At 32.1% G+C, this 14,734-nt stretch overlaps 2 protein-coding genes across 3 annotated transcripts; one reads left to right on the plus strand and one right to left on the minus strand.

The window, feature by feature from the left end:
* Positions 1-541: 541 nt before the first annotated feature.
* On the minus strand, positions 542-7,240 carry LOC112784407 (3-hydroxyisobutyryl-CoA hydrolase-like protein 5). Of its 2 annotated transcripts, none has more exons than XM_025827591.3 (16): positions 6,982-7,240; positions 6,805-6,867; positions 6,210-6,293; positions 6,045-6,113; positions 4,862-4,925; positions 4,539-4,612; positions 4,357-4,440; positions 4,080-4,164; positions 3,858-3,943; positions 3,091-3,212; positions 2,940-3,000; positions 2,747-2,845; positions 2,309-2,410; positions 2,140-2,181; positions 1,402-1,508; positions 542-802 (listed from the first exon to the last, which is right to left on the minus strand). In XM_025827591.3, the coding sequence occupies exons 2-16, from the start codon at positions 6,835-6,837 to the stop codon at positions 757-759; spliced, it is 1,158 nt and encodes a 385-aa protein (XP_025683376.1). In that variant the 5' UTR covers positions 6,838-6,867; positions 6,982-7,240; the 3' UTR covers positions 542-756. The 2 variants fall into 2 exon arrangements, with proteins under 2 accessions (XP_025683376.1, XP_025683374.1); XM_025827589.3 differs by having other exon boundaries at positions 6,805-6,880; positions 6,982-7,168.
* Positions 7,241-12,010: 4,770 nt separating this feature from the next.
* On the plus strand, positions 12,011-12,904 carry LOC112785435 (protein FAR1-RELATED SEQUENCE 5-like). Its single transcript, XM_025828902.1, has one exon. It carries the CDS (start codon positions 12,011-12,013, stop codon positions 12,902-12,904), a length of 894 nt encoding a protein of 297 aa, XP_025684687.1.
* Positions 12,905-14,734: the final 1,830 nt, after the last annotated feature.

Genomic DNA, 14,734 nt, shown 5'->3' on the forward strand with positions numbered 1-14,734 from the left:
CCTGTATTCAATCTAACAAATTTGACTTTTATTGAAGTTTCTTTTCTTGCTTTCTAGATTTTTGTTGTGTGTAATACATGAAGGCGGTTACCAACATCAACTTGTGCGAGTTGATTTATTAATTACTCGCATCTATATTGCTTTAACACATTTGGAAAATACCTGATTATTTGATGTTTGGAGTATGAGCATAAACATAATTACTGAATGGACACAAGAATTAAATCTCTGCAAAAATCAATAAAACTAGTTAATACTAAAAAAACATCAACATTTTCGCCAACAGTTGCCATTATACAAAACTTTTAAGATGCTAGAACTCCATTTTAGTCATGCGGCAAGAACGGATTCACTCATATAGTTGTGAGGCCAAAGGCCTATTAAAATTTGAAAGTATTTAAGCACTACATAAAAATTATGTATAATTGCCCTTATTATATTATTAAATTTGACCTCACTACTCTTCCTCTTATTTTATTTCATGTTGTATATTTTGTCATCACTACTCTCCCAAAATTGTATTAACAAGAAAGAAAAGTTCTTCATAAAACTCCATTGATCCTTTTTTCTTGAAATAATAATAATAATAATAATAATAATAATAATAATAATAATAATCTATTCATCACATCAAACAGTAGTTTATTTGTATCCAAGCTAAGCAGGTAGAAAAAATCATGACAATCTTTTGGAGTAGTATTTAAAGAAGTAGCATCCAACTCAGAGACAAGCAACACCCAAGCCTTTTTATATTGCTCAATTTGGAACCGCATAAGCTGAATTCTCATATTTACCGGCCCACCTGTTTGGAATACACACAAGAGATTTTGGTTTTACTAATGAATTTGGTTTAACTTAATAATAATAATAATAATAAATAAATAAATAAATAAAATATTGGTTTAACAAAACTTGATTAGATAATTTTCTCAACCAAATTACTTATAAAAAAACAGTTAAATTACTCCAGTAGTCTTTATAGTATTTCCAAATTTATAATTAAAGTCCCTACATTTTAAAAATTTTCAATTAAGTCCTTACACTAGTTTTAAAATTGTAATTATATCATTTTTAATAGTAGACCTTACAAAAACATGTTTGTCTTTAGTAGCGAATATACCTTAGCATATTCCGTTAAGTTAAATGTTTTTAGAACGATAATGATGATTACATCATTATAAATTTAAAAGTAGTGTAGAGACCTAATTAAAAACTTTTAAAGGGTAGTGACTTAATTATAACCAATATCCCGCCCCTCCACAAAAAAGACTTAATTTGTTCATGGGCAAGTTTAGATTTCTCATTTCTGTCTTTCATGGTAACTTTATTAGCATCATAAATTCATAATCATTCGTACTGTAGTTCTTAATCAATCAATCAAAATTCAAGTAGAAACCATACCTGCACGCCTCACTTTCTGGAATCTGCAACTCCAAATTCTTTTCAAATGGTTGGAAAACCAAGTCCAACTTTCGATCATCTACTTTGTCTAGCGACGGAGGATCCCACTGATAATGTTACTTAGTAATTAGTATTAGTGAAAGAGAAAAAGAACAATGCCTTTTATTTCTCATCTTTTAAATTGAAAACAAGTTTATAGACAAGATCCTTTTTTTTTTTTTTCATAATTAGAGAAAAGAGAAAAGAAAAGAGAAAAAAGCACATTTAAAACAGATCCCTTGTAATGACAGATTTAAAAGCAAGTCTTGTAATTTACACAACATTCAAGACTTGTTATGTAAATCATACCATGTCCATGGTTTTCTTGGACATAATTTCCATTTCTTAACTTGATTTTGATGCATATGTAAATGTGTATTTGCCATCCAAACATGGACAGTAGTTCCTAGTAAAGTAAAGGATTTCACCAGGATCAATAAAATGCAAAACAATTTCCATTTTTAATGTTATGCAGCATCCAATGGTAAAACTCCTTTTACTTTAGAGGATCCAAATTCGTGTTTTGGAAGCAATTTTTGTTTGTTACAAGAAATGTTCTTTGATGTGGGTTGAATAGTTAAGCTAGCTAGTTTAGGATAAGACTATTTAAGATTAGAAGAATTTAATAAAATGTGGAAAAGAAGTCATTAATCTTGGGGCATGCATATTTAGAACAAAAGAGAGAAAGAGAAAGAATACCTTTGGAGCATTATCCTTATCTACTGTGAGAGCTCTAATACCCTTCTCATCAAAAGACAGAAAATTTTGCCTCAGATTTTAGTACAGATGACATCAAAAAGTAAAACTGAGCAGCCTCTTTTGTGTCTAAAAAACTTGTTCTGAAATTCAATAAGCATACTACAATTACCTCATACATATCCTCAGATATTGTACTTCTTAGTATATTCATTGTTAATCTAAATTCCCTTTTTAGACATTCGGACAGTGTTTCATTCCTTCCTTCGCGAACCTGCACATATATTCAAGATGCTGCTTAACTGCAATTCGAGCAACACGAAATTCTAGAAGTAGCATGTAGAACTTATTTTCTTGATTCATTCACATAACGTCCAAAGGCTTGGGATTATTTCTGTGTTTTGTCCTCGTTAATCTCATTTAAATTCCAAAAGGGAGTAATTTGGAAAACTAGCATAAAAAACATTGTAGCTTTTAAATACAAAGAAAAACTTAAAATATTCTTCTGCTTCATTAAGCATGAATTTTATAGGCCCAAAAATTAATGAAATGAATGGAGTCCTAGAATCCAGTCTTGGATCATGGGAAATATATATCACGAAGTCCTTACCGATCTTAATACTATTTTCAATGCGGTCGGTGATGTTCTTTTCATTCCTTTCAAAACTGTAGCTATCCATTCATTTCCTTCTTTTTGTGCTTCAGCTTCCTTTAGATGAAAAGCATACAGTCATATCATATGTAGCCGAAAGAGGACATGAGCGAAATAAGAAAATAATGCAAGGAACTTGTAAGAAACTTACCAAAGATTTTATAATTTCTTCAATGGAATTTTTAGAGAAGCATTCATCAATTACTGACTGCCTGAAAATCTCCAAATACTGTCATTAATACAGTGCAATTTTCGGTTAATCAGAAAAGAAATTTGGATATCATTGATGAAATAGTGATTACTTGTTTAAGATACTGTCTTCATCAGGTTTGACTTCTGAAGAAAATTCTTCAATCACTGATCTTACAGCATTCTCATCACCGGAATTTAGGCTAATCAGGCGCTTCTCAAGTTCCACAATTTTCTGGTACATATAAAATGTTATCATTATTTATCAAATTAACCCTTGAAGTCCATTTTATATCTACTGATTAGAAAATAGTATCTAACAATGTTCGTCTTTGAATAGCCAAATCAGGCCTCAATTAAGCTGTAGCAAACTATAAATTAAAAAAAAAAATACTTAATTTGTAGGAATGCAGATCCTTATAAAGCACTTTTTCGCAAAACATCCGCTGTATTTCACCCTACCCCACTTTGTTCTCTCTCATTTAGTATAAAAATATTCAATAATGAGATACATATTATATCAGGTAAGGGAAAGTGGAAATAAAATAATTCAAGTTTCTGAAGTTTTGGCATAGTGTTGGAATGTGTTCAACTACAACACAAACTAGTACAATTGATAGTTAAAGTAGTACAATTGATCATGAAAGATTATCACACTCATAAATCTGATTATGAATAATTAAAACTAACTTGTAACTATGAAAGATTTCCTCCGTTAGACAAATCTAACCAATTGTTAACTGCTCAGTAATATGTCGTTAGTGAATGATCCCGCATATACGGTTAACGATTGGTTAAATTGCCTAACGGAAGCAAAATATAACCGATTGTTATAATCTTTTATAGTCAGTTTCGGTACTTTAGTCGGAGATTATCGAACCTCAGAGGAGACAAAATGAGTTGCCAATCCTGCTGCAACTAATTCCTTCCCATTCAACCGTGCTCCAGTGAGTGCCAAGAATTCACCTACAAATTTTATTGTGCATTATCATCTCTACAATTTTGTCTGTGATCTACTAACTTGTTTCACTCTTCTTTTCTTTAATATCATTTAACAGGAAAAAAACATTAAGAGAAGGAATTCTTAGGTAAATGTGGTTACCTAAATGACCCGGTAAGCGAGAATGACGGTAAGAGAATCCACAATCAGTATGAAATCCAAAACTTGCTTCAGGAGTGGCAAAAACCTGTCAAAGCATTTGTTTTTCACACACCACAAAATCAAAACCAATAACACTTTCTATACAAATTTAATCAGAAATTATGCAGAAACTGATCTCTAATAAGATTGTTTAAGTAGTTTTGTACACATGATAATATACACTTTTCGTTTGTTTGTGAAAGAATTAATCAAAACCAAGCAAGTGCTAAATACCCACAGTTTTTTCAGTAACAACTGAGAACTTCATAGGGACCATCAAAGCTGCACCTCCACCCATTGAAATTCCATGAACAAGAGCAACCTGTTATAGGAATAACAACATTGTAGACATTGTAATATCACTTTCTGAAGCATATTGGTAAACAAGAAACTGCAATTAATTAAGATCCTAAACAGAACCTGAGTTTTCTTGTAGGTCTCAATGTGATAGCAAAGCCAATAATATCTATAGACCACTTCAAGGCATGAATCCTCTGTCCAAAATGAGAATTTACAATCATGGAAAACACTCCCTCTTGTTTATTTTTCACCCCCTCTGGTCCCAAATACTTGTCCAGTTATAATTAAGCACATTGATTATAAATTAAGGAAATGATTAGGAACATCTTGATTTTAGACCAATTCAGGTGATACACATAAATTACCCTTTCTAAAAGAGTGCAATTGCTATTACTTTGTTTCATCATATTGCTCTAAAACTTTATAGAAAATGATGTACATACTCTTTTTCTTGCCATCATAGAATACTCTCAAATCACCTCCGGCACAAAAAGCCCTACCAGCACCCTGGAAAAAAAAAGTGTGCAGAACCAAGCATACATAAGTTCCAATTAAACCAACATAATTACTTATTAGTCATATTAATTATTCTAAAAAAATGAGATAAAAAATGTTAGTTCTCTTTTTAGTTAATAACATCTATTCTTTTCTTTCTTAAGGCAGAAATACAAAGATGAAGAGACATAAACATAGATATTTTTTGTCCCCACTTTTAGGGTGTGTTTGGAACCAAATATTTCTGGAACTGATTTTTTAATTTGATTTCCAACAAATTGAATTAGAAATGAATTATTGTGTTTGGAATTGATTATATAAAATAGAAATTGATTTGATTTGAGAGTTATATAATGATTTGAGTTTACATTTTCATCCTTTATTTCCATACAAATTTTTATCACTACCAATAACCACCACCTGCTACTGTTAGACCTCTACCACCTTTTCTCTTCTCCAAACCCTTCTCTTTTATATTAATATACGAAGGGTAAAATTGATTTTTTTATATTTTTAACATACTAAATCATTTCAATTCCAACCAAATTATATAAAAATAGGAAGGGATTTGAATTTAGTTATAATGTAAATCCATGGAATTTACAAATCAATTTAATTCATATTTTCATGGATTCCAAATAAAGAGTTTGATTCTGCAATCAAATCAATTCTAATTCCATTGCATTCCAAACAGTAAACACACCCTAATGGTTTTTCTATCTCTAGGACAGAAAAGTTGTGTCTCTTTCCCTATCTCCATAACCAAACCAAATGAGTTTGTATATCTTGTCACTTCCTCTGTATCAAAGACTATATCCAAATGCAGCCTAAAATATTTTTTGAGCAATGCTAGAGAGCCATCAGAATTTATTATTTTTGGCCTCAGTTAAAATTCAATGTTTAAAAGTATGAGATAAAGTAAATTGTTGGATTACTAAACTAAAGAAACTAGACTAAAGAAATTGAGTTGATGACTAAGTGATGGCAAAAAACAGTAAATTCTGATGGCCCCCTAGCATTTCTCATCTTTTTTTTACGCGCTATAATAAAAGGACTCAATCTGAAAGCGGATTCATAACAAATAACGATTTTATGCCAACAAATTCAGAAGATTATAAACTAAATAACAACCTTTATGATGATTAGTTCTGCTTTGTCATCTATCTCCCACTTTTCCAAATATGATGCCAGCAGAGAAACCTGAGATGAAATGAGACAGTAGCAATTAATTAAATGCTGAAAAATAACTTAGCCAGCAAGCATGAAATACTAAAACAGTTAACAGGAGTGACTTACCAGTTCAGGTGAGATAGCATTCAATTGCTTAGGTCGGTTCAAAGTGATCAACCTTACATGATCCATCTCTTCTCCAATAACAACCTTAACACCAAAACCAGAAAAACCCTTTCGTTATTTACCAGTTACCACCACATGCTGTGTCAAGTGCCAAATAATCGCATGCATTCACATCACTAATTTTAATCTGTAATCTTAAAAAAGTATACGAGAAATGCTAGGAAACCAACAAAATTTATTATTTTTTTGCCAACATTTGGCCAAATAAAAACATTTTATTTTAGATGAAAATTCAGGTGCCCTCAACTTTATGTAAAGTCATAAAGTTGATAGCTGACAGTGGTGAAATGATTTGACTAAATTTTCATTAAATGGCTGATGCGCAAATATTTTTCATTTCGATAACTGAGGGTGTGGCTGAATTGAAGAAGTTAATCTTTCCTTAATCAACAGTTAAGAGAGTCCAATGTGCACCCAAACTAAGATATTTTGATAACCAATTTTACAATCAATTCTTGAGAGAAAACAGAATGGAAACTGTAGATAACGAAGAAACAAATGGGCAAATTGGAGACATTATTTTAGACTGGCTTGCCTGTTCATCTGGTGATGAAGCTGTAGGTGCCATTTACACTGGGAAACGAGGTTGATGCAAATTCTGTACAATTAAACTACAGATAAGAGGTTATCTGATGAACTAATTTAAGAGCATAAAGGAAAGTGAAAATGATTTGAATGCGAATATAATATGCCAAGAATTGTGATTATTTACCAGGACAAAATGCAAATGGAGAAGTGAACCTCCAAGATAATAAGATGTGTCCACTTTTGATCCATAGAAATTGGGGTAGGAAACTTTCGGTGTCAACGTACAGTCAACCAAACTAAGTGTCAGAATCTAGAGCCAAATTTTCAACAACCCATTCTTTTGAAGATTTTGTTAAATTATGGTGTTATATGGGTAAACCAACTCGGTACTCCTATCATATTCACCGGAGAGAGGAATAAAATAATAAATTGAAAAATTAATTATGATTAAATTTATAATTTATAGAATAAATATTTATTTTTTACCACAACAATTTAACCGAAAGATAAAGCGTTTTTTGAAGAATAGAAATTGACCAATTGAATTCCACCTCCGTAGATATTGTTAATAATTGGGACAAATCGATTCCACCTCCGTCTTTTAAATTCAAAAATGACGTCCTATTGCTTGGGATTGAATTTTCATAAAATTTCTCATTCTCCTTTGTCATTTATGCTTTATTTTAATCCAAAAAAAATTCTTTATCTTCATTCCTTTTTTGTAAATTAAGATTTGAAATCCTAAGTTTTTACTTAGTGTGAGTGAAGAACATTAAATAGATATTTTTTTAATAATTTTTTTTTATGTTGAAGCTCATTTATTCAAAAAAAAATTTACATAGAAAGAAATCAAATTTCTTAAAATTTAGGGTTTTGTAATATTTCTTTGCACATTAACATATGTGTAGAGTTTAAATTTATTTTAGCAAAGCATATTTTAACAAAAAAGTTACATTTTTTTTTATTTTTGATTACGGTTCTCACTATTTTTAAATGCCTTTTAAAAAATAAAAATTATTTATTCATTATTTTTTTATAAATTATTTTACATAAAATTTTATTTTAAAAATTTAGTAAAATTTGAGTATCAACAACCAATATAATCCAAATAAAATGTAAGCCTAGTTTAAAATTATTAGAGTGTTACTTAAAATGGCATGCAAATTTTGCCGATCGAATTTATTCTAACGGTAATAGCAAATAAAATCGGCCCCTCAAAAAGCTTCAGACGGTAATTAATGTCGGATTCATAAAATCTATTAGTAATCAGTTATCAATGATAATAATCTATTTGATTCTTTTTGAAATTAGCAACTTTGAATTTTGTCTTATCATTTTTAAACCTTATAGAATTAGCTTCTAAAGAGAGTCAAATTTTTTGTTTGGTGACTTAAAAAATAGCTAAATTGCTATAAGTTGGGGCTGTTTTCCACCTTAATGACCAAATCATACTTTATTATTGCATAATAGTTAAATTCGACCTTATTTGTAATTTCTTGATTTAATCAAATCCAAAATTACCCCATAAAAACTTTAGGACCCTTTTTAAATATTAGTCTTATTCATCAAATATAGCAACTACACTATTGAATAGCTTTAAATAAGTGGTACTTTAAAAAAAAAAAAGAAAAAACAGATACTAAACTAAGATAATCTTAATGATAGAAACTTTCAATTTGACATTAAAATAATTTTTAAAGTAATTTAAAACAAATATCTAAAATTTTAGATACTTGAAAATGAAAATTAACAATCTTATTAATTGTATATTTTCTTTTTTTTTTTGGTATTATATTTTTCAAGAACACGGTCTCTTCTATTAATTTTTGAAATTTTTTTCTTTTTTTTGGTGTTTTTTCTTTTTTTTTTTTTTTGAAATTTTTTATTTTTTTTCCTTGAATTTGACTTTAAAGGAAAAACTTTAGAATGGTAGATAAATAAAAATTTTACTTACAATCTATAACTAATACCAAATTATAAAAGAAAAAAGAATAACAAAAGACACAGCAAAAATAATAAAATATAATTTCTTCTTATTAAACCTCTAGAAAACTTATTCCTAATAACTTAAGACGTCGAAAGACTTTTTCTATTAGACTTTCAAAAAACTTGTTCTTAATAATTTATATCAAAAAGATAAAACTGAAAGAAATAACACTAATAATAATTTTAGGTTGAATCTTTTAATTTTTTTCATACAATAAGTAAAATAAATCACTTATCTCACTTAAATACACATAAAAAATACATAAAACAATTAAAAAAAATTATTCATAAAAAATGCATAAAATATTTTACAAACTTAATTAGATTTGTAATTGATCAAACTAAAAATCTAATTATATTCTATTTTTAACAAATTTTTTTAAAATATAATAGTCATCAACTATTATAGTATAAATAGTCTAGCATAACGATAATAATTGTGATATTATCATATTAATAAACATAATAAGTACGTTACTCTCTATCTAAGTGATTATGATTTCAAAAATATTAGAAACAACCGTTAAACCGTATATAAAACATCCCAACTCCTCAAAATAAATAACATTTGATAAAGTATCTCAAAATAATTGTCGGAATTAAATTTGATAATATCATAATCTTTTGAGAACACATTATAATTCACGTGTATGTAAATAAATACAAAAATATTATTTATATATTAAAATTAATTATTAATATATTTATATAAATATATTTTTAATTTATTTTTAATATTTATTAATATTTTTAATTTATTTTTAATATATATATATATATATATATTTATATTTTATACTGATAATTAATTATAGCAACGGATTTTAATATACATATAATATAATATAATATAATATAATATTGTTAGTTGCACCTACCTTCAACTTGTGGCACCTTCACAATTCACAGCAACTAGTCAACTACCAGTCCACTACGCAAACAGAACGACAATCTGTCCGTCAGATTGAATGAATGGCAATATTAGTTTAAATAGAAAAACCTACTATTACTATCGAATCTTTAAAATGCCAATAAAATTATCCATCAAAAAAATAAAATTAATATTACATTTATAAAAAATAAAATATATTTAATAAAAATATTTAAATTTTTTTAATTTTGTTAATTTTTAAAAAATTATTCTAAATTTTTAAATTACCTACTTATCTTTTTTGTCATCTTCAAATTTTAAAAACTATCTTCACTTTTTTATGTCTATTATCATTTATTATTAGGGTCGCGCTAGTGTACAGATTAAAGTTGATATAGATATACAAATTTATTTTTACTTAGTTTCACATGTCGACACGTGTTGGCTCCTTATTGCAATATACAGCTGGCGCAATGGAGGTGACGTGAGCTCATGGAAGGTGCGATGGAGCCGGCTTGGTGGGGTATAGTCGAACGGGGTTTTGATCGTCCCGCGTTCCGTTGGAGGAAGGCTCGCGAGATGGGCTTTGTTTGGGGCCAAAAAACAAAAAAGGTTGGAACCCAGCATTTGGGTCTTGGCTTCGACAATGTCATAACATCGAAGGAATCCCTAGGTGCAGTGAGGAGGACCGCCGTCGCTGGTGTTATTGCTGCCGCTCCTGTCGGTGGCGCGTAGGATCAGCCTGTGGTCAAAGTGGTTTGAGGCGGTGAAGGTGCTGGCCCACTGCGCAAAGCCCCAGTTTCGCCAGCGACTCGTCATCCTAGTAAGTAAGGAGCTACGTGGTCCCTATCCTCATTCATCTTCCATAATTGCAATTTAATAATAGGCAATGGTATAGGATTATCCAGAACGTGAATGGTGTATTGTTTTTGTTCTGTGATTGTATAGTGAGAAAATATAGTGGATATAAAATTAGTTAAGTAATATTTTGATGCGGCGGTAATTAATTTTAGAATCTAATTGTAAGAGTAATTCTTTGGAAAAAAATATGTTGGAGGAGGCAAAGAAAACAAGGAACAAGTACTGTAATTAGGAGCTAAACAACTATAGAGTATTATGTTTGGTCTTATACATGATGATTCTTGGTTTTGAAAATGGTTATTACTCTGGGAACTGACCGGATGGTAGGCAGGATAAGGAAGGTTAGATTTTTTGTTTCATGCCATGTATGGGATTTAGAATGAAGCTTGTATAGGAGGTAGAGTAAGATGTTCAAAAGAAAGTGATATTGTAATACATGTTATTGGTTAAAGTATTTTAATTCCTGTGATAATTAGGTGGAGAGGGTGTTTCACCCTTTTGTTAATAGGTGTGATGAGAACCATTTTGTGCTGAAGATGGGCTTTAGCTTGTTAGTCTTTCTGTTGAAGTTATTAGTTAAGAAAAGTTACAATTGATGAGCTTTGGTTAGGTTGGTAACACCTCCATGAACCATGTTTTGCATTGAACCCAGAAACAACTGAATTAAATTTACTCAGTTAAGAAAGAGAGTTGATGGTAGCTAATTTGTTGATGGTTTAGTTATGCCCTTAATTTTTTTTGTTATGAATGTGTCGATAGATTCACCAGTTATTAACGTTGTATTGAATTATAATGAGTTGCTGTTCGTCAATTTGAAATAGTCCTTGCTGAATTCTATCTTAAAGTAGATTCAATGTAGTGGTTGTATGCCTTATTTGTGGTTCAAGTTTTTAGTGTATATCTACTGCGGTCATGAGTTGCATTTCTTTGATTTGTATGGATTCAGGGTAGAACGTTGCACAGCGGTGGCCGATGGAGTTCAACTGTATGTTCGACAGTAAGGGTCAAGACTCCGATGGGGGCAGTTCGGATGATTGTTCCGGACATTATCGTGGTACTGACGACGAATACGATGACGAGGAGGGCTTTGAGCCCCAAGGTGGTCCCAAAGATAGGGAAAAAGGTCTTGGTGATGGTGTCAATTGTAGGGGGTCTGGCGGTGCAAATGAGGAGGCAGGCGGCGTGCCAAGCCGGCAAGTCTTCGTGGATGACTTCCTGGGCAGAGAGTTTGCAACCGAGGAGGATGCTTATGCTGCGTACAAGGAGTTTGCCAGATTCAGGGGGTTTTGGAGTTCGGAAGAGAGATGTAGCTCGGGTTAATGGGGTTTTGGTAAGAAGAGACTTTTTCTGCTATCGACAAGGGACAAGACATCCCAAGCACTACGACCGTCCTGAGCGAGTAAGGGAGGAGAGGCTCGAGAGCCGGACGGATTGTAAGGCATAGTTGAAGATTTACTACGATGTGCAACACAGCGTTTGGAAGGTGAGAACCATCATGGACGAGCACAACCACGAGCTTGCCCCGGCGATGTTCACACATCTCCTTCCCAGTCACCGGAAGATGAGTGATGGCGACAAGGCACAAGTGGATAGTTTCAAACAGTTTGGGATCGCAACATCGAAAATAATGGCTTACATGGCTGGGCAGTCTGATGGATATGGCATGCTTCGATTTACGAAGCAGGATTTGTATAATTATGTGCATGGGCAAAGGGTTGTGCGAATATGTGATGGTGATGCAGCAGCAACTATCAGTTACTTGGAGGGCAAGGCGAATGCGGACATGATGATGGTCGCATGCTACACACGGACTGAAGATAATTATTTGGGTAGCCTATTTTGGATGGATGGTGAGATGATGTCAGATTATCAGGTCTTTGGTGATGTCTTAGCATTCGATTCAACGTATCGTTCTAACAAGTATAGGAAGCCGCTGGTGGTTTTCTCTGGTTCAAACCGCCACAGACAGACATGCATATTCGGGTTCGCGCTACTGGAGGATGAAGAGGTTAGAACTTACCGGTGGGTGTTGTTGAACCTGCTGGATGTTATGGGACAGAAGAAGCCCTGTGTAGTGGTGACGGATGGGGATAAGACGATGCGTGCTGCAATTGCGGAGGTGATGCCGAGCGCGACGCATAGGCTGTGCGGGTGGCACCTGGAGAAGAACTGCGTCCAAAGGGTTAAGGACACAGAATTCCGCAAGGTTTTTAAGAAAGCTCTGTATGCAAATTTTGAAATTGGCGACTTTGAAGAGTATTGGAAGACATTGGTTGAGTCGCTTGGCCTACTTGATAATAGCTGGGCAACGGCCTACCTGAGGGGCACCTTCTGTGCGGGATACAGGACTACTTCAAGATGTGAAGGCATAAATGCTTTTGTTACCTAGATTATTTCTTTATCAATAATAGGCTTACCATTGTAATTATTTTTTTAGTGAGAGTACATAAAGAGTACATAGTATATAAGGTGTAATAACTCAACAAATATTTTCTAAGGGGATTTTTTATTCTCTTCAACAATGAGAAGAACTTATTTCTCTCCATCTCTTAATCTCTTCTGGTTTATCAAACCATCAATATCACAGCTTGAACAACTTAGGGCATGAGATTTTCTTCATGGTGCGGTGAGCATGGAGAGCAACCAAGCTATGAATCAAATTAAAAAAAAAAGAGTTGTGAATTGAGATCAATCCAATTTTGCCATTTTCTTTCTATCGCTAATTTTTCTTTCGACATTTTCTTTCCCCCATTCTTACCTCTTCCTTTAAACTCATCCAATAGAGTTTGATGAGAGGCTATTTCGCAATATTATTTCTTGGTGAACATAGCTGTTCCGATCAACGAGTTGGAAGGAAGAAGATCTGAATCCCTATTACTCTGTGATTCATTGATTTCTCAAAATGGCGAACATGGTAAACAGATCCTCCCATTGTAGAGGTCGTGGAGCTATATTAGCTTGCTCTCATTGCAACAAGCAAGGCCACACAGAAGATATATGCTATAAGAAGCATGGGTACTCCTCCCATTTCTATCAATGGCAGCAACATAACACCACCATCAATCACGTGATCACTGAGGGGCATGATGATATACTCAGTGACAAACAATTTCAGCTCAATTGTCTTCAAGAAAACACTGGAATATCAAGATCTGGGTTCACTTCATAGCAAAGATTTGCCTTGTTAGAGTTGATCAAAGACAAAAGTGTGCAGCAACAACCTCATAATGCAAATCAAATTTTGACTAATTCCATTCAGACTTCCACTCCAGGTAAAACCATTGCATTACATTTTAATGCGAGAATTATGAGTATTATCACTCCAAAATCTGCACTATCGGTCATTGATTCTGGTGCAACAGATCATGTGACTTTTGACTTAAAAGATTTTGCAAGTTTTCAAAATATTGCTCTAATCAATGTGATATTGCCAAATGGGACCAAAACTGTTAGCACCATCATTGGCACAATCACATTCTCTAAAATTTTTTTTCTCAAAAATGTTTCATACATTCCTTTTTTTATTTTAAACTGATATCTGTGTCAAATTTAACCTCAAACTTACATTGTCAACTGTTAATCAATGATAAGTGTTGTGAGATACAAGATAGATCCACATCAAAGATGATTGGCATTGCTGAGTGTATAAAAGGGTTATATACAATGAGTAGAGAACCAGAATTCTCTCACTTTTTCCCTCTTCCAACAAAGCAAGCTTCATTGGCAGCAACTACGACTACTACTCATCCCACCACACCTTCACACAGTGAGCACAACAGCATTTGGCATCTTAGATTAGGACACATACCCATGCATAAATTAATTTTTCTGAAGAAGTATTATCCTTTTATAGATTGTATTGCTTCAAAACTTCCTTGTGATTCATGTCATTTTGCAAAACAAAAGAAATTATCTTTTAATCTTAGTACCACTAAAATAAAAGATTGTTTTGACTTAGTTCATATGGATATTTGGGATCCTATTTCTGTCCCTTCCAATGAAGGACATATGTATTTTTTGACTGTGGTAGATGGCAAGAGCAAATTCACTTGGATTTTTTTTATGAAAACCAAATCTGAAGCATTATAATTGGTTATTAATTTTGTGAATTTTGTCAGAATATAATTTGAAAAACAAGTTAAGTGTATAAGGACTGACAATGGGCTAGAGTTCACTCTAAAATCTTTTTTTGCATCAACTGGAATTTTACACCAAACTT

Source organism: Arachis hypogaea, chromosome 20 (genome assembly GCF_003086295.3).
Source record: "Arachis hypogaea cultivar Tifrunner chromosome 20, arahy.Tifrunner.gnm2.J5K5, whole genome shotgun sequence".
NCBI classification, from domain to species: domain Eukaryota; kingdom Viridiplantae; phylum Streptophyta; class Magnoliopsida; order Fabales; family Fabaceae; genus Arachis; species Arachis hypogaea.

Bases quoted from the DNA above. Each gene is read 5' to 3' on its own strand.
- LOC112785435 (XM_025828902.1), top strand. From the start codon at position 12,011: ATGGACGAGCACAACCACGAGCTTGCCCCGGCGATGTTCACACATCTC.
- LOC112784407 (XM_025827591.3), bottom strand. From the start codon at position 6,837: ATGGCACCTACAGCTTCATCACCAGATGAACAG. The intron at 6,294-6,804 runs GCAAGCCAGTCT...TTTGGTGTTAAG, and splicing joins CTTCATCACCAGATGAACAG to GTTGTTATTGGAGAAGAGAT. The intron at 6,114-6,209 runs GTAAGTCACTCC...ATTTCATCTCAG, and splicing joins ATGCTATCTCACCTGAACTG to GTTTCTCTGCTGGCATCATA.